Consider the following 23,677-nt stretch of genomic DNA (forward strand, 5'->3'; position numbering starts at 1 on the left):
GTCAGGTAGATTGATAACACTGTCCGGAATGCTATCATTCAGCCATGTTTCTGTAAAGATAGTAAGATTACAGTCAAAGAATCTCTTACTGTGCCTGATGTTCAGTTGCCGTTCATCCATTTTATTTGCCAGGGATCTCACATTAGCCAGGTAAATGGTGGGGAGTGAGAGCCGAGTAGGTGATTGCCTCAGTCGCTCCCACAGACCCCCCCCGTTTCCCCCTCCTCTGTCTCCTATCCCGCCGCCTCCTCCGTGTACTGCCCGGCCAAGCAGGATGTGTGACCATGCCTCCTTCCCTGTATGACCCTGTCCCCTCACATTCTAATGATGACCATGCCTCCTCCACTGTATGACCATGTCTCCTCACATTCTAATGATGACCATGCCTCCTTCCCTGTATGACCCTGTCCCCTCACATTCTAATGATGACCATGCCTCCTCCACTGTATGACCATGTCTCCTCACATTCTAGTGATGACCATGCCTCCTCCCCTGTATGACCCTGTCCCCTAACATTCTAATGATGACCATGCCTCCTCCACTGTATGACCCTGTCCCCTCACATTCTAATGATGACCATGCCTCCTCCACTGTATGACCATGTCTCCTCACATTCTAGTGATGACCATGCCTCCTCCCCTGTATGACCATGTCTCCTCACATTCTAGTGATGACCATGCCTCCTCCCCTTGTATGACCATGTCTCCTCACATTCTAGTGATGACTATGCCTCCTCCCCTGTATGACCATGTCTCCTCACATTCTAGTGATGACCATGCCTCCTCCCCCTGTATGACCATGTCTCCTCACATTCTAGTGATGACCATGCCTCCTCCCCCTGTATGACCATGTCTCCTCACATTCTAGTGATGACCATGCCTCCTCCCCCTGTATGACCATGTCTCCTCACATTCTAGTGATGACCATGCCTCCTCCCCCTGTATGACCATGTCACCTCACATTCTAGTGATGACTATGCCTCCTCCCCTGTATGACCATGTCTACTCACATTCTAGTGATGACCATGCCTCCTCCCCCTGTATGACCATGTCTCCTCACATTCTAGTGATGACCATGCCTCCTCCCCTGTATGACCATGTCTCCTCACATTCTAGTGATGACCATGCCTCCTCCCCCTGTATGACCATGTCTCCTCACATTCTAGTGATGACTATGCCTCCTCCCCTGTATGACAATGTCTCCTCACATTCTAGTGATGACCATGCCTCCTCCCCCTGTATGACCATGTCTCCTCACATTCTAGTGATGACTATGCCTCCTCCCCTGTATGACCATGTCTCCTCACATTCTAGTGATGACTATGCCTCCTCCCCTGTATGACCATGTCTCCTCACATTCTAGTGATGACCATGCCTCCTCCCCTGTATGACCATGTCTCCTCACATTCTAGTGATGACCATGCCTCCTTCCCTGTATGACCATGTCTCCTCACATTCTAGTGATGACCATGCCTCCTCCCCTGTATGACCCTGTCCCCTCACATTCTAATGATGACCATGCCTCCTCCACTGTATGACCATGTCTCCTCACATTCTAGTGATGACCATGCCTCCTCCCCCTGTATGACCATGTCTCCTCACATTCTAGTGATGACTATGCCTCCTCCCCTGTATGACCATGTCTCCTCACATTCTAGTGATGACCATGCCTCCTCCCCTGTATGGCCATGTCTCCTCACATTCTAGTGATGACCATGCCTCCTCCCCTGTATGACCATGTCTCCTCACATTCTAGTGATGACCATGCCTCCTCCCCTGTATGACCCTGTCCCCTCACATTCTAATGATGACCATGCCTCCTCCACTGTATGACCATGTCTCCTCACATTCTAGTGATGACCATGCCTCCTCCCCTGTATGACCATGTCTCCTCACATTCTAGTGATGACTATGCCTCCTCCCCTGTATGACCATGTCTCCTCACATTCTAGTGATGACCATGCCTCCTCCCCTGTATGACCATGTCTCCTCACATTCTAGTGATGACCATGCCTCCTCCCCTGTATGACCATGTCTCCTCACATTCTAGTGATGACCATGCCTCCTTCCCTGTATGACCATGTCTCCTCACATTCTAGTGATGACCATGCCTCCTTCCCTGTATGACCATGTCTCCTCACATTCTAGTGATGACCATGCCTCCTCCCCTGTATGACCCTGTCCCCTCACATTCTAATGATGACCATGCCTCCTCCACTGTATGACCATGTCTCCTCACATTCTAGTGATGACCATGCCTCCTCCCCCTGTATGACCATGTCTCCTCACATTCTAGTGATGACCATGCCTCCTCCCCTGTATGACCATGTCTCCTCACATTCTAGTGATGACCATGCCTCCTCCCCTGTATGACCATGTCTCCTCACATTCTAGTGATGACTATGCCTCCTCCCCTGTATGACCATGTCTCCTCACATTCTAGTGATGACCATGCCTCCTCCCCTGTATGACCATGTCTCCTCACATTCTAGTGATGACCATGCCTCCTCCCCTGTATGACCATGTCTCCTCACATTCTAGTGATGACCATGGCTTCAGCCCTCTGCATTGGGCGTGTCGTGAAGGCCGCAGCAACATTGTTGACATGTTGATAATGAGAGGAGCACGAATCAATGTTATGAACAGGGGTGATGATACCCCATTGCATCTCGCTTCCAGTCATGGCCATCGGGACATTGTCCAGAAGGTAAGTCGTGTACGGACAGTGACCATACATCTTATATGCCGGGCCCCCACCCAATGTGTCACCACGGTATTGGACAGTGACCATACTGATGTCCGGGACCCCACCGTATGTGTCACCGCCATATAGGACAGTGATCGTACAGATGGGCCAGGCCCCACCCTGTGTGTCACCGCGGTATAGCACAGTGACCGTACTGATGGGCCAGGCCCCACCGTATGTGTCACCACCGTATAGGAAAGTGATCGTACAGATGGGCCAGGCCCCACCCTGTGTGTCACCGCCATATAGGACAGTGATCGTACAGATGGGCCGGGACCCCACCATGTGTGTCACCGCGGTATAGGACAGTGATCGTACAGATGGGCCAGGCCCCACCCTGTGTGTCACCGCCATATAGGACAGTGATCGTACAGATGGGCCGGGACCCCACCATGTGTGTCACCGCGGTATAGGACAGTGATCGTACAGATGGGCCAGGCCCCACCCTGTGTGTCACCGCCATATAGGACAGTGATCGTACAGATGGGCCGGGACCCCACCATGTGTGTCACCGCGGTATAGGACAGTGATCGTACAGATGGGCCAGGCCCCACCCTGTGTGTCACCGCCATATAGGACAGTGATCGTGCAGATGGGCCGGGACCCCACCATGTGTGTCACCGCGGTATAGGACAGTGATCGTACAGATGGGCCAGGCCCCACCCTGTGTGTCACCGCCATATAGGACAGTGATCGTACAGATGGGCCGGGACCCCACCATGTGTGTCACCGCGGTATAGGACAGTGACCGTATTGATGTGCCGGCCCCGCCCTGTGTGTCACCGCGGTATAGGACAGTGACCGTACTGATGTGCAGGCCCCCACCCTGTGTGTCACTGCGATATAGGACAGTGACCTACTGATGTGCCGGCCCCCACCCTGTGTGTCACTGCGGTATAGGACAGTGACCGTATTGATATGCCGGCCCCCACCCTGTGTGTCACTGCATCTCTGTGTTCCGGGCATTCTGTAAGCGCCACTGCGCCTGTTGGCGACATACCACCGCAGACAGAATGAAAGCTCCTGCGTCGAGTCACTGATCAATGGCATGCGCTGTAAGTGGGCACATTCTAACTTAATGTGACCAGAGCCAACTGCATGCCATACACCACTGTAATCACAGATCTAATCACACGGAAACACAGGCAGCCGCACAGTGCCATATCTCCGGCCGCGTCTTGCACAAGGAGCAGAGATGGTTCCTGTTTACCCCGAGATCAGAGGGACAGAACTCTCATGTGTAGAGTGTGTATGTGTGTATATATCATTGTACATGAGCTGCTATTCTATATATTGGCTCATTGTGCGCTGTCTCCTATTCTTTGCATATATATATATATATATATATATATATATATATATATATATATATATATATATATATATATATATATAGATGTGGGTACAGAAGGAGGTCACTCGCCAGACTGGAGTTAAAAATGATTATTTTAATCATTTTTAACTCCAGTCTGGCGAGTGACCTCCTTCTGTACCCACAACTATACTAAACACTTCCTCCATGGAAGTCTATTTTTGAGTGTGCACCCCAGCATTGATGAACTTTAATAGTGAGTGTCGTCCCATTCCCTGGAGATATAAACTCTGTGTACCCGGCACTCGGACCCTCCAAGGGTTGTCTTGCTCAGGTGCCTTCTGTGCTGGCACATAGCCCAATGTATAGTACTCCTGGAAGCAGCGGCACTCAGAGACTTGTAAACAGTGAATCAAGCGTGAATTTAATGTCTACATGTTTCGGGGTACTTCCCCGTCTTCAGGACCAAAGACGGGGAAGTACCCCGAAACATGTAGACATTAAATTCACGCTTGATTCACTGTTTACAAGTCTCTGAGTGCCGCTGCTTCCAGGAGTACTATATATATATATATATATATATATATGTGGAGAATAATGGGCGGCACTCAGAGACTTCCAATAACGGTGTAACCAGTGAAGCTTCACTGGTTACGCCGTTATTGGAAGTCTCTGAGTGCCACCCATTATTCTCGACATACTACAAGGAAGTTCTACCTTCACGGGAAGGCAACTGAGCAACAAACCCCCAAGTTGGGGGCATCAGGAGTGCCGGGGACCGCACAAGTATTGTGTGTGTGTGTATGTGTATACATATGTGTGTATGTGTATATATATGTGTGTGTGTGTATGTATATATATGTATGTATGTATGTATATATATATATATATATATATATATATATATATATATATATATATATATATATATATATATATATATATATATATACACACGCCCTCTGACGAAGTTTGATACGAAACGCGTTAGGGCGGGGTTGGTGACGTCCGCTCTACCTGTTTCCCGGCTGCCCCACCGCGTCTGATCCTGCCTGGAGTATCAGCACGCCGTTCCCACACAGGGTGTGTCCAGCGTGGTTCCATGTCCCTGCTGAGACCGTGACGGAGGTTGGAGTATTGCCAGTGGCTTTTTATTCAAAACTTGTGGTAACCAGCCCGCAGCGGTTACCCTAACGGTACGAGTCCAAATTGATTTTATGTGCTGTACCACTGATTGCGTTGGAATAAATACAGATAAATACAGTTTTACACCATGGAGCGCTTCTCTATTCCTTTTTAGAACATATATATATATATATATATATATATATATATATATATATATATATATACATATATATATAAATATATATATATATATATATATATATATATATATATATATATATATATATATATATCCAAACCAATAGTGTTATATAGCGCCCTGTACAATTTTCAGGATACTTCCTGTCTTTCCTTTGTCTTATAGTACCATAATCACCATAAACATTTTCCAATATAAAACATTTATTTAAAACATTTAAAACAAATAAGTAAGGTTTTGTAATACAAGTGTGTTCTTTGGATTATGGATCACAATGGTTGTCAACTGTTACCCGACGCGTTTCGTCTCTTTGTGAGACTTCATCAGGGGTGAACAGTTTTATAATAGATCTACAAAAGTAGAACATAATTTTAAAATTCTAAAATAACATAGGAAAGACAATCATAAATATATACATAATTGTATATTAAATTTGAAGGAGAAAGGAGGAGAACAGAAGAGGACAAAAGATATTTCGTTTGACAGACAGTAACTTGTCAAATACTTTAATATCAGTGGGGGGAAAAAGACTCTGCACCCAAAGCCGATACTTTAAACACCACTTTTTTACATATGATTTAACAATGATTTAATAAGTCGGTACTATACCTTTAAGGATCTTTTATGTTTGTAGTTTAATATTTGGTCCGATTACATGCTCAAGCCTTTTTCTAGAAATAAAACATAAATGTAAACACATGGGTCTACGTGCAATCCTGGTTCTATTTAAGTTAATGGTAATAGATAATTACCTGTAATAGATACTAGAGTATCATTCTAATTCTTTCTTTTGTATATTATAAAAGAGATCACTGGCAATGGGCGGTTGCCCGTACTTGATACTTGAAGACAACCTCTGTTTAATTTTCTTCTGGTTTTGTGGGTACCTAATAATGTATGGCCCAAAATATAGATATCTTTTAATGACTCCCATAATATGATACCATTTAACACTAAATTATAATACATCTTTAATGTAATATAACTTTATGTACATACCATTAGTGGAACTTTTGTAATCTCATCTCCTAATTAAATTTTTTGAGGTGCAATACACCTATACAACGTTAGGGAGTGAACTGTGAACAAAATAAATAGTGATATAGATTATAATTAATTTATTTAGAGTATTTACAATGTGGTCATTTAAATGGAATAATTTACTAACATACCTACAATTCCCAATAAACGATCTCCTTGTGGATCACAGGAGTGAAGATGTGGTCCAACAAATGACCTACCAAATAATACAAATTATTCTTTGTGCTTCAATTTTAGTGTTATATTCAAATAACATAGGTGGATAAGAGTATATTACCTTTCTGGCTGCTAGTGATGTGTGCTCTCCTGTGTCCAAACACCAAGTGAGCTATTAGCTGTCCTAGCTGGGGTATTTATAGGGAGTGACTTGTGACATCACTTCCTGTTGGATATGTTTGACTAATTTTAATAATTTTTTATATGTTCTTTTACTCAAAAAGAACTATAAGTGCTAGTTTATATTAAATATTCTATACTCCTAAGTGCTGACTGTGTATTTAAACTTTTTAGAATTTTTTAGAATTTTTTTTAAAATATATGTGGTCATTTTTCAATATTGGGTGCTTCCTTCTTTTTCTATTAAATAGTGTCTCTAGTTCTAAGTATATTATGGCTTTCTGCCATTACAAGGGGATTAATATCCCTTTGGGGGTACCCTAAATGTCTTAATTACATGGCTTGCGTTCCACCTGCCCGATGGTGGAATGCACAGCCATTATCAAGCTTCCGTTTTCCAGAAGAGTATTTAATATGCGTTCCACCTTATCATAGGTGGAACGCACCGCCATTTTGGAAGGGGTGACGATACTGAGCGTACCACTCATTGAGAGCGGAACGCGGAAGACTTCTCCCGTGCGTTCCACCTCATAATAGGTGTAACTGGCACTACTGAGGACATTATATGTAACTGGCACTACTGAGGACATTATCTGTAACTGACACTACTGAGGACATGATAATATGTAACTGGCACTACTGAGGACATGATATGTAACTGACACTACTGAGGACATTATATGTAACTGGCACTAATGAGGACATGATAATATGTAAATGGCACTACTGAGGACATGATATGTAACTGGCACTACTGAGGACATGATATGTAACTGGCACTACTGAGGACATTATATGTAACTGGCACTACTGAGGACATTATATGTAACTGGCACTACTGAGGACATTATATGTAACTGGCACTACTGAGGACATTATATGTAACTGGCACTACTGAGGACATGATAATATGTAACTGGCACTACTGAGGACATGATATGTAACTGACACTACTGAGGACATTATATGTAACTGGCACTACTGAGGACATGATAATATGTTACTGGCACTACTGAGGACATGATATGTAACTGACACTACTGAGAACATGATAATATGTTACTGGCACTACTGAGGACATGATATGTAACTGACACTACTGAGGACATGATATGTAACTGACACTACTGAGGACATTATATGTAACTGGCACTACTGAGGACATGATAATATGTTACTGGCACTACTGAGGACATGATATGTAACTGACACTACTGAGGACATGATAATATGTTACTGGCACTACTGAGGACATGATATGTAACTGGCACTACTGAAGACATGATAATATGTTACTGGCAATACTGAGGACATGATATGTAACTGACACTACTGAGGACATGATAATATGTAACTGCCACTACTGAGGACATGATATGTAACTGGCATTACTGGGAGGCGGATTTTAAATAAAGCCTTTCTTTGAACAATTAGCTAGTTTTGACTTAGTGCAAATTCTATTTAAGGTACCTTGCCACCATTATACCTTTTTAAATAACAGTGTTGACTCAATTTTGTTTAATATGTCTCAGTGTGTACTAATCGATATAGGAGCGTACCACCCCCTGATATTATATATAAATCCAATTAAATCCAAACTAATCCAAATGGATCTGATTTTAGATAAGAATGAAATTATATAAATTTATATTATTCACTACGCTTAATTTAGAATGCATTTTAGAGATAATACCCAATGACCATTTAGGAGCATAAGTACATATCATTACCTATATAACTTAGATATTTTATCAATTTATTGAAGTCTAATTTTTCGTGTACATATTTAAAAAAAAATATAGATAATAATTAATAATAACTAATATTACATGAGAACAATCTTACTTAATATGATATAATTTATGTAAATGACACTACTGAGGACATGATAATATGTAACTGGCACTACTGAGGACATGATATGTAACTGACACTACTGAGGACATTATATGTAACTGGCACTACTGAGGACATGATAATATGTAACTGGCACTACTGAGGACATGATATGTAACTGGCACTACTGAGGACATGATATGTAACTGGCACTACTGAGGACATTATATGTAACTGGCACTACTGAGGACATTATATGTAACTGGCACTACTGAGGACATTATATGTAACTGGCACTACTGAGGACATTATATGTAACTGGCACTACTGAGGACATGATAATATGTAACTGGCACTACTGAGGACATGATAATATGTAACTGGCACTACTGAGGACATGATATGTAACTGACAGTACTGAGGACATTATATGTAACTGGCACTACTGAGGACATGATAATATGTTACTGGCACTACTGAGGACATGATATGTAACTGACACTACTGAGGACATGATAATATGTAACTGCCACTACTGAGGACATGATATGTAACTGGCACTACTGAGGACATTATTTGTAACTGGCACTACTGAGGACATGATATGTAACTGGCACTACTGAGGACATGATATGTAACTGACACTACTGAGGACATTATATGTAACTGACACTACTGAGGACATTATATGTAACTGGCACTACTGAGGACATTATATGTAACTGGCACTACTGAGGACATTATATGTAACTGACACTACTGAGGACATGATATGTAACTGACACTACTGAAGACATTATATGTAACTGACACTACTGAGGACATTATATGTACCTGGCACTACTGAGGACATGATAATATGTAACTGGCACTACTGAGGACATTATATGTAACTGACACTACTGAGGACATGATAATATGTAACTGGCACTACTGAGGACATGATATGTAACTGACACTACTGAGGACATTATATGTAACTGGCACTAATGAGGACATGATAATATGTAACTGGCACTACTGAGGACATGATATTTAACTGGCACTACTGAGGACATGATAATATGTAACTGGCACTACTGAGGACATTATATGTAACTGGCACTACTGAGGACATTATATGTAACTGGCACTACTGAGGACATTATATGTAACTGGCACTACTGAGGACATTATATGTAACTGGCACTACTGAGGACATTATATGTAACTGGCACTACTGAGGACATTATATGTAACTGGCACTACTGAGGACATTATATGTAACTGGCACTACTGAGGACATTATATGTAACTGGCACTACTGAGGACATGATAATATGTAACTGGCACTACTGAGGACATGATATGTAACTGACACTACTGAGGACATTATATGTAACTGGCACTACTGAGGACATGATAATATGTTACTGGCACTACTGAGGACATGATAATATGTTACTGGCACTACTGAGGACATGATATGTAACTGACACTACTGAGGACATGATAATATGTTACTGGCACTACTGAGGACATGATATGTAACTGGCACTACTGAGGACATGATAATATGTTACTGGCACTACTGAGGACATGATATGTAACTGACACTACTGAGGACATGATAATATGTAACTGCCACTACTGAGGACATGATATGTAACTGGCACTACTGAGGACATTATTTGTAACTGGCACTACTGAGGACATGATATGTAACTGACACTACTAAGAACATGATAATATGTAACTGGCACTACTGAGGACATATGTAACTGACACTACTGAGGACATGATAATATGTAACTGGCACTACTGAGGACATTATATGTAACTGGCACTACTGAGGATATTATATGTAACTGGCACTACTGGGGACATGATAATATGTAACTGGCATTACTGGGGACATGATATGTAAAACTACTTTCAGACCGCAAATGCCGTGTCGCACACGGGATTAGGACACGGGTCCCATCCCCAGAGCAACACGGCATTGCGGTCTGAAAGTTCCGACACCGACACAGCATATTGCCGAGTCGGGGACGTCACATGGGGCGGAGCTGGGCGGCGGCGCGTCATCGGGGGCTCGGGAGGAGGCAGTACTTGGAGCTGACAGTGCTGCCTCCTTCATACTGTGAACGGGACAAGGGTCGCTCGACCCAGGCACCCGTTCACACTGCACTTGACATGGGTCATAGCCGTGTTCAACCCTGGTCAATACCAGGGTTGAACACCCGTGTTGCTCGACCCGTGGTGGATTTATCAGACCGCACCTTGACCCGTGTTGGGGCCGCAATAACCCGGGTCTAGAGTGCGGTCTGAAAGCGGTATTACTGGCACTAAATATGTGCAAGAAAATGATTGCTTGTCATTCAAGATCAGTACCTGAGATTGTATACAAACTTTGTTTCATGTTTTGAAACCTTGTTTTATGCACAAATAAAATATATTTGTGTGTATTTCATGTGTACAACATAAATGCAAGATACCTCATTGAAATATAAAAATATTCCAAAATACGGATTAATCCATTATCCCAAGTTCTTCTGGTTCTGACCATTTTGGATAAAGGATACTTAATCTGTATATAGTACTAGTAAGCCCGCTAGAAGCAAAAGCTTCGAAAGCTAGTCTGCTACCTTCTGTGTTTGTGCATGTGTGAGAAAGAGATGTAGTTTCACTCTCAGGCAGCAGATGGCAGTGTTTCTGAGACTCACGGACGCTAGACTAGGCTAGCACTGCCGCCACCTGCAGGTCACAGGGAGACTACACCCACCGATATAACCCTCCCTCCTCTGTAGCACTACCGCCACCTGCAGATCACAGGTAGACTACACCCACCGATATAACCCTCCCTCCTCTGTAGCACTACCGCCACCTGCAAGTCACAGGGAGACTACACCCACTGATATAGCCCTCCCTCCTCTGTAGCACTACCGCCACCTGCAGGTCACAGGGAGACTACACCCACCGATATAACCCTCCCTCCTCTGTAGCACTACCGCCACCTGCAGGTCACAGGTAGACTACACCCACCGATATAACCCTCCCTCTTCTGTAGCACTACCGCCACCTGCAAGTCACAGGGAGACTACACCCACCGATATAACCCTCCCTCCTCTGTAGCACTACCGCCACCTGCAAGTCACAGGGAGACTACACCCACCGATATAGCCCTCCCTCCTCTGTAGCACTACCGCCACCTGCAAGTCACAGGGAGACTACACACACTGATATAGCCCTCCCTCCTCTGTAGCACTACCGCCACCTGCAGGTCACAGGGAGACTACACCCACCGATATAGCCCTCCCTCCTCTGTAGCACTACCGCCACCTGCAAGTCACAGGGAGACTACACACACTGATATAGCCCTCCCTCCTCTGTAGCACTACCGCCACCTGCAGGTCACAGGGAGACTACACCCACCGATATAGCCCTCTCTCCTCTGTAGCACTACCGCCACCTGCAGGTCACAGGTAGACTACACCCACCGATATAACCCTCCCTCCTCTGTAGCACTACCGCCACCTGCATGTCACAGGGAGACTACACCCACTGATATAGCCCTCCCTCCTCTGTAGCACTACCGCCACCTGCAGGTTACAGGGAGACTACACCCACTGATATAGCCCTCCCTCCTCTGTGGCACTACCACCACCTGCAGGTCACAGGGAGACTACACTCACTGATATAGCCCTCCCTCCTCTGTAGCACTACCGCCACCTGCAGGTTACAGGGAGACTACACCCACCGATATAACCCTTCCTCCTCTGTAGCACTACCGCCACCTGCAGGTTACAGAGAGACTACACCCACTGATATAGCCCTCCCTCCTCTGTGGCACTACCACCACCTGCAGGTCACAGGGAGACTACACCCACTGATATAGCCCTCCCTCCTCTGTGGCACTACCGCCACCTGCAGGTTACAGGGAGACTACACCCACTGATATAACCCTCCCTCCTCTGTAGCACTACCGCCACCTGCAGGTTACAGGGAGACTACACCCACCGATATAACCCTCCCTCCTCTGTAGCACTACCGCCACCCGCAGGTCACAGGGAGACTACACTCACCGATATAAACCTCCCTCCTCTTTAGCACTACCGCCACCTGAAGGTCACAGGGAGGCTACACCCAGAGATATAACCCTCCCTCATCTGTAGCCCTACAGCCACCTGCATGTCACAGGGAGACTACACCCACTGATATAACCCTCCCTCCTCTGTAGCACTACCGCCACCTGCAGGTCACAGGGAGACTACACCCACCGATATAACCCTCCCTCCTCTGTAGCACTACCGCCACCTGCAGGTCACAGGGAGACTACACTCACCGATATAACCCTCCCTCCTCTTTAGCACTACCGCCACCTGCAGGTTACAGGAAGACTACACCCACTGATATAACCCTCCCTCCTCTGTAGCACTACCGCCACCTTCAGGTTGCAGGGAGACTACACCCACTGATATAGCCCTCCCTCCTCTGTGGCACTACCGCCACCCGCAGGTCACAGGGAGACTACACCCACTGATATAGCCCTCCCTCCTCTGTAGCACTGTCGCCACCTGCAGGTTACAGGGAGACTACACCCACTGATAAAGCCTTCCCTCCTCTGTAGCACTACCGCCACCTGCAGGTTACAGGGAGATTACACCCACTGATATAACCCTCCCTCCTCTGTAGCACTACCGCCACCTTCAGGTTACAGGGAGACTGCACCCACCGATATAACCCTCCCTCCTCTGTAGCACTACCGCCACCTGCAGGTTACAGGGAGACTACACCCACTGATATAGCCCTCCCTCCTCTGTAGCACTACCGCCACCTGCAGGTCACAGGGAGACTACACTCACCGATATAACCCTCCCTCCTCTTTAGCACTACCGCCACCTGCAGGTCACAGGGAGACTACACCCACTGATATAACCCTCCCTCCTCTGTAGCACTACTGCCACCTTCAGGTTGCAGGGAGACTACACCCACTGATATAGCCCTCCCTCCTCTGTGGCACTACCGCCACCCGCAGGTCACAGGGAGACTACACCCACTGATATAGCCCTCCCTCCTCTGTAGCACTGTCGCCACCTGCAGGTTACAGGGAGACTACACCCACTGATAAAGCCTTCCCTCCTCTGTAGCACTACCGCCACCTGCAGGTTACAGGGAGATTACACCCACTGATATAACCCTCCCTCCTCTGTAGCACTACAACCACCTTCAGGTTACAGGGAGACTACACCCACCGATATAACCCTCCCTCCTCTGTAGCACTACTGCCACCTGCAGGTTACAGGGAGACTACACCCACTGATATAACCCTCCCTTCTCTGTAGCACTACCGCCACCTTCAGGTTACAGGGAGACTACACCCACCGATATAACCCTCCCTCCTCTGTAGCACTACCGCCACCTGCAGGTTACAGGGAGACTACACCCACTGATATAGCCCTCCCTCCTCTGTGGCACTACCGCCACCCGCAGGTCACAGGGAGACTACACCCACTGATATAGCCCTCCCTCCTCTGTAGCACTACCGCCACCTGCAGGTTACAGGGAGACTACACCCACTGATATAGCCCTCCCTCCTCTGTAGCACTACCGCCACCTGCAGGTCACTGGAAGATGCTGACGTGACTTTTCTCTCTTACAGCTCATTCAGTACAAGGCGGATGTGAATGCAGTGAATGAACATGGAAATTCCCCTCTACACTATGCCTGCTTCTGGGGACAGGACGACGTGGCCGAGGTGATGACCGACCCCCGTGGGACATGGGTGTTAGATGAAGTGTGGTAGTCAATAGCACAGCACTGTAATGTATACAAATCCAATGTAATGGGAAGACCCCCTGTTTATTTATTATTATAATTGGGTGTCTATCCAAGTCCCATATTCAGGGGGTGCTACCACAGACATTAAATAATTGAAATACACAGGACAAAAAAGTTTGTGTGGATGTGGTGCGCCAACAAGAAAATGTAACTTTAAAAGTTTATTCTAAAACTGCGACATATTTATAAAGCACATGAATAAGACAAAGTGACGTTCGTGTGTGGGGACCATACGTTCCTTATTAATGATTGCAGATCTGCGTCGTATCATGTGTACGTCTACGCTTTATTCCTTGTGTAACACAATAAGGAATAAAGTCTGTGAATAATAAATAACAGGACACGGGCGATATACAGCTTGTTATCCTGTGAGGACACGGGTGATATACAGCTTGTTATCCTGTGAGGACACGGGCGATATACAGCTTGTTATCCTGTGATGACACGGGTGATATGCAGCTTGTTATCCGGTGAGGACATTGGTGATATACAGCTTGTTATCCTGTGAGGACACGGGCGATATACAGCTTGTTATCCTGTGAGGACACGGGTGATATACAGCTTGTTATCCTGTGAGGACACGGGTGATATACAGCTTGTTATCCTGTGAGGACACAGGTGATACACAGCTTGTTATCCTGTGAGGACATGGGTGATATACAGCTTGTTATCCTGTGTGGACATGGGCGATATACAGCTTGTTATCCTGTGAGGACATTGGTGATATACAGCTTGTTATCCTGTGAGGACACGGGCGATATACAGCTTGTTATCCTGTGATGACACGGGTGATTTGCAGCTTGTTATCCGGTGAGGACATTGGTGATATACAGCTTGTTATCCTGTGAGGACACGGGCGATATACAGCTTGTTATCCTGTGAGGACACGGGTGATATACAGCTTGTTATCCTGTGAGGACACGGGTGATATACAGCTTGTTATCCTGTGAGGACACGGGTGATACACAGCTTGTTATCCTGTGAGGACATGGGTGATATACAGCTTGTTATCCTGTGTGGACATGGGCGATATACAGCTTGTTATCCTGTGAGGACATTGGTGATATACAGCTTGTTATCCTGTGTGGACATGGGCGATATACAGCTTGTTATCCTGTGAGGACACGGGTGATATACAGCTTGTTATCCTGTGTGGACATGGGCGATATACAGCTTGTTATCCTGTGAGGACACGGGTGATATACAGCTTGTTATCCTGTGTGGACATGGGCGATATACAGCTTGTTATCCTGTGAGGACACGGGTGATATACAGCTTGTTATCCTGTGAGGACACGGGTGATATACAGCTTGTTATCCTGTGTGGACACGGGCGATATACAGCTTGTTATCCTGTGAGGACACGGGCGATATACAGCTTGTTATCCTTTGTGGACACGGGTGATATACAGCTTGTTTTCCTGTGTGAACACGGGTGATATACAGCTTGTTATCCTGTGAGGACACGGGCGATATACAGCTTGTTATCCTGTGAGGACACGGGCGATATACAGCTTGTTATCCTGTGAGGACACGGGCGATATACAGTTTGTTATCCTGTGAGGACACGGGCGATATACAGCTTGTTATCCTGTGTGGACACGGGCGATATACAGCTTGTTATTCTGTGAGGACACGGGCGATATACAGCTTGTTATTCTGTGAGGACACGGGCGATATACAGCTTGTTATTCTGTGAGGACACGGGCGATATACAGCTTGTTATTCTGTGAGGACACGGGCGATATACAGCTTGTTATTCTGTGAGGACACGGGCGATATACAGCTTGTTATCCTGTGAGGACACGGGCGATATACAGCTTGTTATCCTGTGTGGACACGGGTGATATACAGCTTGTTATCCTGTGAGGACATTGGTGATATACAGCTTGTTATCCTGTGAGGACATTGGTGATATACAGCTTGTTATCCTGTGTGGACATGGGCGATATACAGCTTGTTATTCTGTGTGGACACGGGTGATATACAGCTTGTTATTCTGTGTGGACACGGGTGATATACAGCTTGTTTTCCTGTGTGGACACGGGTGATATACAGCTTGTTTTCCTGTGTGGACACGGGTGATATACAGCTTGTTATCCTGTGAGGACACGGGTGATATACAGCTTGTTATCCTGTGAGGACACGGGTGATACACAGCTTGTTATCCTGTGAGGACATGGGTGATATACAGCTTGTTATCCTGTGTGGACATGGGCGATATACAGCTTGTTATCCTGTGAGGACATTGGTGATATACAGCTTGTTATCCTGTGTGGACATGGGCGATATACAGCTTGTTATCCTGTGAGGACACGGGTGATATACAGCTTGTTATCCTGTGTGGACATGGGCGATATACAGCTTGTTATCCTGTGAGGACACGGGTGATATACAGCTTGTTATCCTGTGTGGACATGGGCGATATACAGCTTGTTATCCTGTGAGGACACGGGTGATATACAGCTTGTTATCCTGTGAGGACACGGGTGATATACAGCTTGTTATCCTGTGTGGACATGGGCGATATACAGCTTGTTATCCTGTGAGGACACGGGCGATATACAGCTTGTTATCCTTTGTGGACACGGGTGATATACAGCTTGTTTTCCTGTGTGAACACGGGTGATATACAGCTTGTTATCCTGTGAGGACACGGGCGATATACAGCTTGTTATCCTGTGAGGACACGGGCGATATACAGCTTGTTATCCTGTGAGGACACGGGCGATATACAGTTTGTTATCCTGTGAGGACACGGGTGATATACAGCTTGTTATCCTGTGTGGACACGGGTGATATACAGCTTGTTATCCTGTGAGGACACGGGCGATATACAGCTTGTTATCCTTTGTGGACACGGGTGATATACAGCTTGTTTTCCTGTGTGAACACGGGTGATATACAGCTTGTTATCCTGTGAGGACACGGGCGATATACAGCTTGTTATCCTGTGAGGACACGGGCGATATACAGCTTGTTATCCTGTGAGGACACGGGCGATATACAGTTTGTTATCCTGTGAGGACACGGGTGATATACAGCTTGTTATCCTGTGAGGACACGGGCGATATACAGCTTGTTATCCTGTGAGGACACGGGTGACATACAGCTTGTTATCCTGTGAGGACACGGGTGACATACAGCTTGTTATCCTGTGGGGACACGAGTGACATACAGCTTGTTATTCTGTGAGGACACGGGTGATATATAGCTCGTTATCCTGTGAGTACACAATGTTTCTATGTTTCTAGCTTGTTACCCTTTGAGGACACGGACAGCACATTATAGAATGTATAAGGAGTAACGCTGCTTTCTTCCCCAGGACTTGGTAAATAACACCGCACTCATCTATATGTGTAACAAGTATGGAGAGACCCCACTCGATAAAGGGAAACCTCACCTACGCGAGCTTCTGCGGGGTATGTGCCATAGCGCCAGCAAGCTACCTTATTACGTGACGTGTGTGACATCACTTGGCGTCTGCATGTGTAATAGCACGTGTGTTTGATATTATTACCCAGGGTCTGCATGTGTAACACTATTACGTGACCTGTGTGTGTGACATTATTACATGACCTGTGTGTGTGATATTATTACCCGGTGTCTGCGTGTGTAACATTATTACATGACCTCTGTGTGTGATATTATTACCCGGGGTTTGCGTGTGTAACATTATTACATGACCTGTGTGTGTGTGTGTGTGTGATATTATTACCCGGTGTCTGCGTGTGTAACATTATTACATGACCTATGTGTGTGATATTATTACCCAGGGGCTGTGTGTGTAACATTATTACATGACCTCTGTGTGTGATATTATTACCCGGGGGCTGTGTGTGTAACATTATTACATGACCTCTGTGTGTGATATTATTACCCGGGGTCTGTGTGTGTAACATTATTACATGACCTCTGTGTGTGATATTATTACCCGGGGTCTGCGTGTGGAACATTATTACATGACCTGTGTGTGTAACATTATTACATGACCTCTGTGTGTGATATTATTACCCGGGGGCTGTGTGTGTAACATTATTACATGACCTCTGTGTGTGATATTATTACCCGGGGTCTGTGTGTGTAACATTATTACATGACCTCTGTGTGTGATATTATTACCCGGGGTCTGCCTGTGGAACATTATTACATGACCTGTGTGTGTGTGTGTGTGTGTGTGTGTGTGATATTATCACCCGGGGGCTGTGTGTGTAACATTATTACATGACCTCTGTGTGTGATATTATTACCCAGGGGCTGTGTGTGTAACATTATTACATGACCTGTGTGTGTGATATTATTACCCGGGGGCTGCATGTGTGACATTATTACATGACCTTTGTGTGTAACATTATTACATGACCTGTGTGTGTGATATTATTACCCGGGGGCTGCATGTGTGACATTATTACATGACCTTTGTGTGTAACATTATTACATGACCTGTGTGTGTGTGATATTATTACCCGGGGGCTGTGTGTAACATTATTACATGACCTGTGTGTGTGATATTATTACCCGGGGTCTGCGTGTGTAACATTATTACATGACCTGTGTGTGTAACATTATTACATGACCTGTGTGTGTGATATTAAAACCCGGGGTCTGCGTGTGTAACATTATTACATGACCTGTGTGTGTGACATTATTACATGTCCTGTGTGTGTGATATTATTACCCAGGGGCTGTGTGTGTAACATTATTACGTGACCTGTGTGTGAGAGATTATTACCGTGGGGCTGTGTGTGTAACATTATTACATAACCTGTGTGTATGATATTATTACTGTAGGGCTGTGTGTGTAACATTATTACATGACCTGTGTGTGTGATCTTATTACCCGGGGGGCTGTGTGTGTAACATTATTACATGACCTGTGTGTATGTGATATTATTACCGGGGGCTGTGTGTGTAACATTATTACATGTCCTGTGTGTGTGTGATTATTACCGGGGGCTGTGTGTGTGACATTATTACATGTCCTGTGTGTGTGTGATATTATTACCGGGGGCTGTGTGTGTGACATTATTACATGTCCTGTGTGTGTGTGACATTATTACAAGACATGTGTGTTTCTGATATTATTATCCGGGGTCTGTGTGTGTAACATTATTACATGACCTGTGTGTGTGACATTATTACATGTCCTGTGTGTGTGTGATATTATTACCCGGGGGGCTGTGTGTGTAACATTATTACATGACCTGTGTGTGTGACATTATTACATGTCCTGTGTGTGTGTGATATTATTACCCAGGGGCTGTGTGTGTAACATTATTACATGACCTGTGTTTGATATTATTACATGTCCTGTGTGTGTGATATTATTACCCGGGGGGCTGTGTGTGTAACATTATTACATGACCTGTGTGTGTAACATTATTACATGTCCTGTGTGTGTGATGTTATTACCCAGGGGCTGTGTGTGTAACATTATTACATGACCTGTGTTTGATATTATTACATGTCCTGTGTGTGTGATATTATTACCCGGGGTGCTGTGTGTGTAACATTATTACATGTCCTGTGTGTGTGATGTTATTACCCAGGGGCTGTGTGTGTAACATTATTACATGACCTGTGTGTGATATTATTACCGTGGGGCTGTGCATGTAACCCGTCTATGTTGTGTTATTACCTGGTGACTGTGTGGCGTCTGGAGTTGCTTGTACTATTATTACATGTGTTGATCTATGTGATAATAGGTGCTATGTTTATTACCTCCAGAACGGGCTGAGAAGATGGGTCAGAGTATGAGCAGGATCCCATACAAAGATACTTTCTGGAAAGGAACCACAAGAACCAGACCACGTGAGTACTGACTCCTCCTTCTGCCATCACCACTCATTCCTGCACCTCCTCCCTCTGCTGTCACTGCTGCTTCCTGCACCTCCTCCCTCTGCTGTCACTGCTGCTTCCTGCACCTCCTCCCTCTGCCGTCACTACTCCTTTCTGCACCTCCTCCCTCTGCTGTCACTGCTGCTTCCTGCACCTCCTCCCTCTGCTGTCACTGCTGCTTCCTGCACCTCCTCCCTCTGCTGTCACTGCTGCTTCCTGCACCTCCTCCCTCTGCTGTCACTGCTGCTTCCTGCACCTCCTCCCTCTGCCGTCACTACTCATTCCTGCACCTCCTCCCTCTGCCGTCACTACTCCTTCCTGCACCTCCTCCCTCTGCCGTCACTACTCATTCCTGCACCTCCTCCCTCTGCCGTCACTACTCATTCCTGCACCTCCTCCCTCTGCCGTGACTACTCCTTCCTGCACCTCCTCCCTCTGCCGTCACTGCTCCTTCCTGTACATCCTCCCTCTGCCTTCACTACTCCTTCCTGCACCTCCTCCCTCTGCCGTCACTACTCCTTCCTGCACCTCCTGCCTCTGCCGTCACTACTCCTTCCTGCACCTCCTGCCTCTGCCGTCACTACTCCTTCCTGCACCTTCTCCCTCTGCCTTTACTACTCATTCCTGCATCTCCTCCCTCTGCCGTCACTACTCCTTCCTGCACCTTCTCCCTCTGCCTTTACTTCTCCTTCCTGTACATCCTTCCTCTGCCATCACTACTCCTTCCTGCACCTTCTCCCTCTGCCTTTACTACTCCTTCCTGTACATCCTCCCTCTGCCGTCACTACCCCTTCCTGCACCTCCTCCCTCTGCCGTCACTACTCCTTCCTGCACCTCTTCCCTCTGCCGTTACTACTCCTTCCTGCACCTCCTCCCTCTGCCGTCACTACTCCTTCCTGCACCTCCTCCCTCTGCTGTCACTACTCCTTCCTGTACCTCCTCCCTGTACTGAGGCTGGATGTTTGAGGTATATCACGCTGCATGGTGTACTGAGGCTGGATGTATGAGGTATATTCTGCTGCGTGGTGTACTGAAGCTGGATGTATGAGGTATATCACACTGCTTGGTGTACTGAGGCTGGATGTATGAGGTATATCACGCTGTACGGTGTACTGAGGCTGGATGTATGAGGTATATCACGCTGCATGGTGTACTGAGGCTGGATGTATGAGGTATATTCTGCTGCGTGGTGTACTGAGGCTGGATGTATGAGGTATATCACACTGCTTGGTGTACTGAGGCTGGATGTATGAGGTATATCACGCTGCACGGTGTACTGAGGCTGGATGTATGAGGTATATCACGCTGCATGGTGTACTTCGGCTGGATGTATGAGGTATATCACACTGCACGGTGTACGGAGGCTGGATGTATGAGGTATATCACGCTGCACGGTCTCCTGAGGCTGGATGTATGAGGTATATCATGCTGCATGGTGTACTGAGGCTGGATGTATGAGGTATATCACACTGCATGGTGTACTGAGGCTGGATGTATGAGGTATATCACGCTGCATGGTGTACTGAGGCTGGATGTATGAGGTATATCACGCTGCACGGTGTACTGAGGCTGGATGTATGAAGTATATCACACTGCATGGTGTACTGAGGCTGGGTGTATGAGGTATATCACGCTGTATGGTGTACTGAGGCTGGATGTATGAGGTATATCACGCTGCATGGTGTACTGAGGCTGGATGTATGAGGTATATCACGCTGCATGGTGTACTGAGGCTGGATGTATGAGGTATATCATGCTGCATGGTGTACTGAGGCTGGATGTATGAGGCATCTCATGCTGCATGGTGTACTGAGGCTGGATGTATGAGGTATATCACGCTGCAAGGTGTACTGAGGCTGGATGTATGAGGTATATCACACTGCACGGTGTACTGAGGCTGGATGTATGAGGGATATCACGCTGCACGGTGTACTGAGGCTGGATGTATGAGGTATATCACGCTGCATGGTGTACTGAGGATGGATGTATGAGGTATATCACACTGCACGGTGTACTGAGGCTGGATGTATGAGGTATATCACACTGCATGGTGTACTGAGGCTGGATGTATGAGGTATATCACGCTGCACGGTGTACTGAGGCTGGATGTATGAGGTATATCATGCTGCACAGTGTACTGAGGCTGGATGTATGAGGTATATCATGCTGCACAGTGTACTGAGGCTGAATGTATGAGGTATATCACGCTGCACAGTGTACTGAGGCTGGATGTATGAGGTATATCACACTGCATGGTGTACTGAGGCTGGATGTATGAGGTATATCACGCTGCATGGTGTACTGAGGCTGGGTGTATGAGGTATATCACGCTGTATGGTGTACTGAGGCTGGATGTATGAGGTATATCACGCTGTATGGTGTACTGAGGCTGGATGTATGAGGGCACATCTGTATTGTACAGAGAATGTCCTCCTTCCCTACATTACGTGTAATTTGACCCTTCGAGTACAGTGTTCTATTGTGTCACACAACCAGTAAGGGAGAATGTAGGGAGCTGAGGAGATATATGAATAGCTGATATGCCGGTAACCTGTGGCCCCTGTAATCCACCTGTGCTGGCTCCTATAGCCCAATGCCTGGCGCTACCTCTGACCTCTTCCCATGTACTTTACCCACAGGCAATGGGACTCTGAATAAACAGGCCGGCATTGATTACAAGCAGCTGACTCTCAGCCACAAGATCCACGACAACCACTCTGGGGAGGTGAGTACCAGCGACTGTCCGTGCCTGTAATAACACCTCTCTAGTAGTAATACCTCTCTTCTTCCTACAGCTGTGGAAGGGGCGCTGGCAAGGAAACGATATTATCATTAAGGTCCTCAAAATACGAGACTGGAGTACGAGGAAAAGCCGAGATTTCAATGAGGAGTATCCGAAACTGAGGTGAGTTCCACAGTGACTATCCATACCGTCCAGACACCTGGCCTGCACTGACTGTCCATACCCTCCAGACACGTGGCCTGCACTGACTGTCCATACCATGGGTCCTCAAACTGTGGCCCTCCAGATGTTGTAAAACTACAAATCCCAGCATGCCTTGCCACAGTTTTAACACTCCTATATAGCAAAACTGTGGCAAGGCATGCTGGGATTTGTAGTTTCACAACATCTGGAGGGCCGCAGTTTGAGGACCAATGGTCCATACCATCCAGACACGTGGCCTGCACTGACTGTCCATACCATCCAGACACGTGGCCTGCGCTGACTGTCCATACCGTCATGACACCTGGCCTGCACTGACTGTCGATACCGTCCAGACACGTGGCCTGCACTGACTGTCCATACCATCCAGACACGTGGCCTGCGCTGACTGTCCATACCATCCAGACACCTGGCCTGCACTGACTGCCCATACCATCCAGACACGTGGCCTGCGCTGACTGCCCATACCATAGACACGT

At 46.3% G+C, this 23,677-nt stretch overlaps 1 protein-coding gene across 2 annotated transcripts in view; it reads left to right on the forward strand.

The window, feature by feature from the left end:
* The window catches only part of ILK (integrin linked kinase), a 67,127-nt gene extending 43,956 nt beyond the window's left edge, over positions 1-23,171 (forward strand). For both annotated transcript variants that reach the window (XM_083170628.1, XM_083170629.1), the window contains exons 3-8: positions 2,541-2,706; positions 14,239-14,334; positions 17,742-17,838; positions 20,144-20,227; positions 22,894-22,979; positions 23,050-23,171. In XM_083170628.1, coding sequence (XP_083026754.1) covers positions 2,541-2,706; positions 14,239-14,334; positions 17,742-17,838; positions 20,144-20,227; positions 22,894-22,979; positions 23,050-23,163 — 643 coding nt within the window. In that variant the 3' untranslated portion in view covers positions 23,164-23,171. The remainder of the gene's footprint in view (positions 1-2,540; positions 2,707-14,238; positions 14,335-17,741; positions 17,839-20,143; positions 20,228-22,893; positions 22,980-23,049) is intronic.
* Positions 23,172-23,677: the final 506 nt, after the last annotated feature.

Source organism: Crinia signifera, chromosome 2 (assembly GCF_055691185.1).
Source record: "Crinia signifera chromosome 2, ASM5569118v1, whole genome shotgun sequence".
NCBI lineage: Eukaryota > Metazoa > Chordata > Amphibia > Anura > Myobatrachidae > Crinia > Crinia signifera.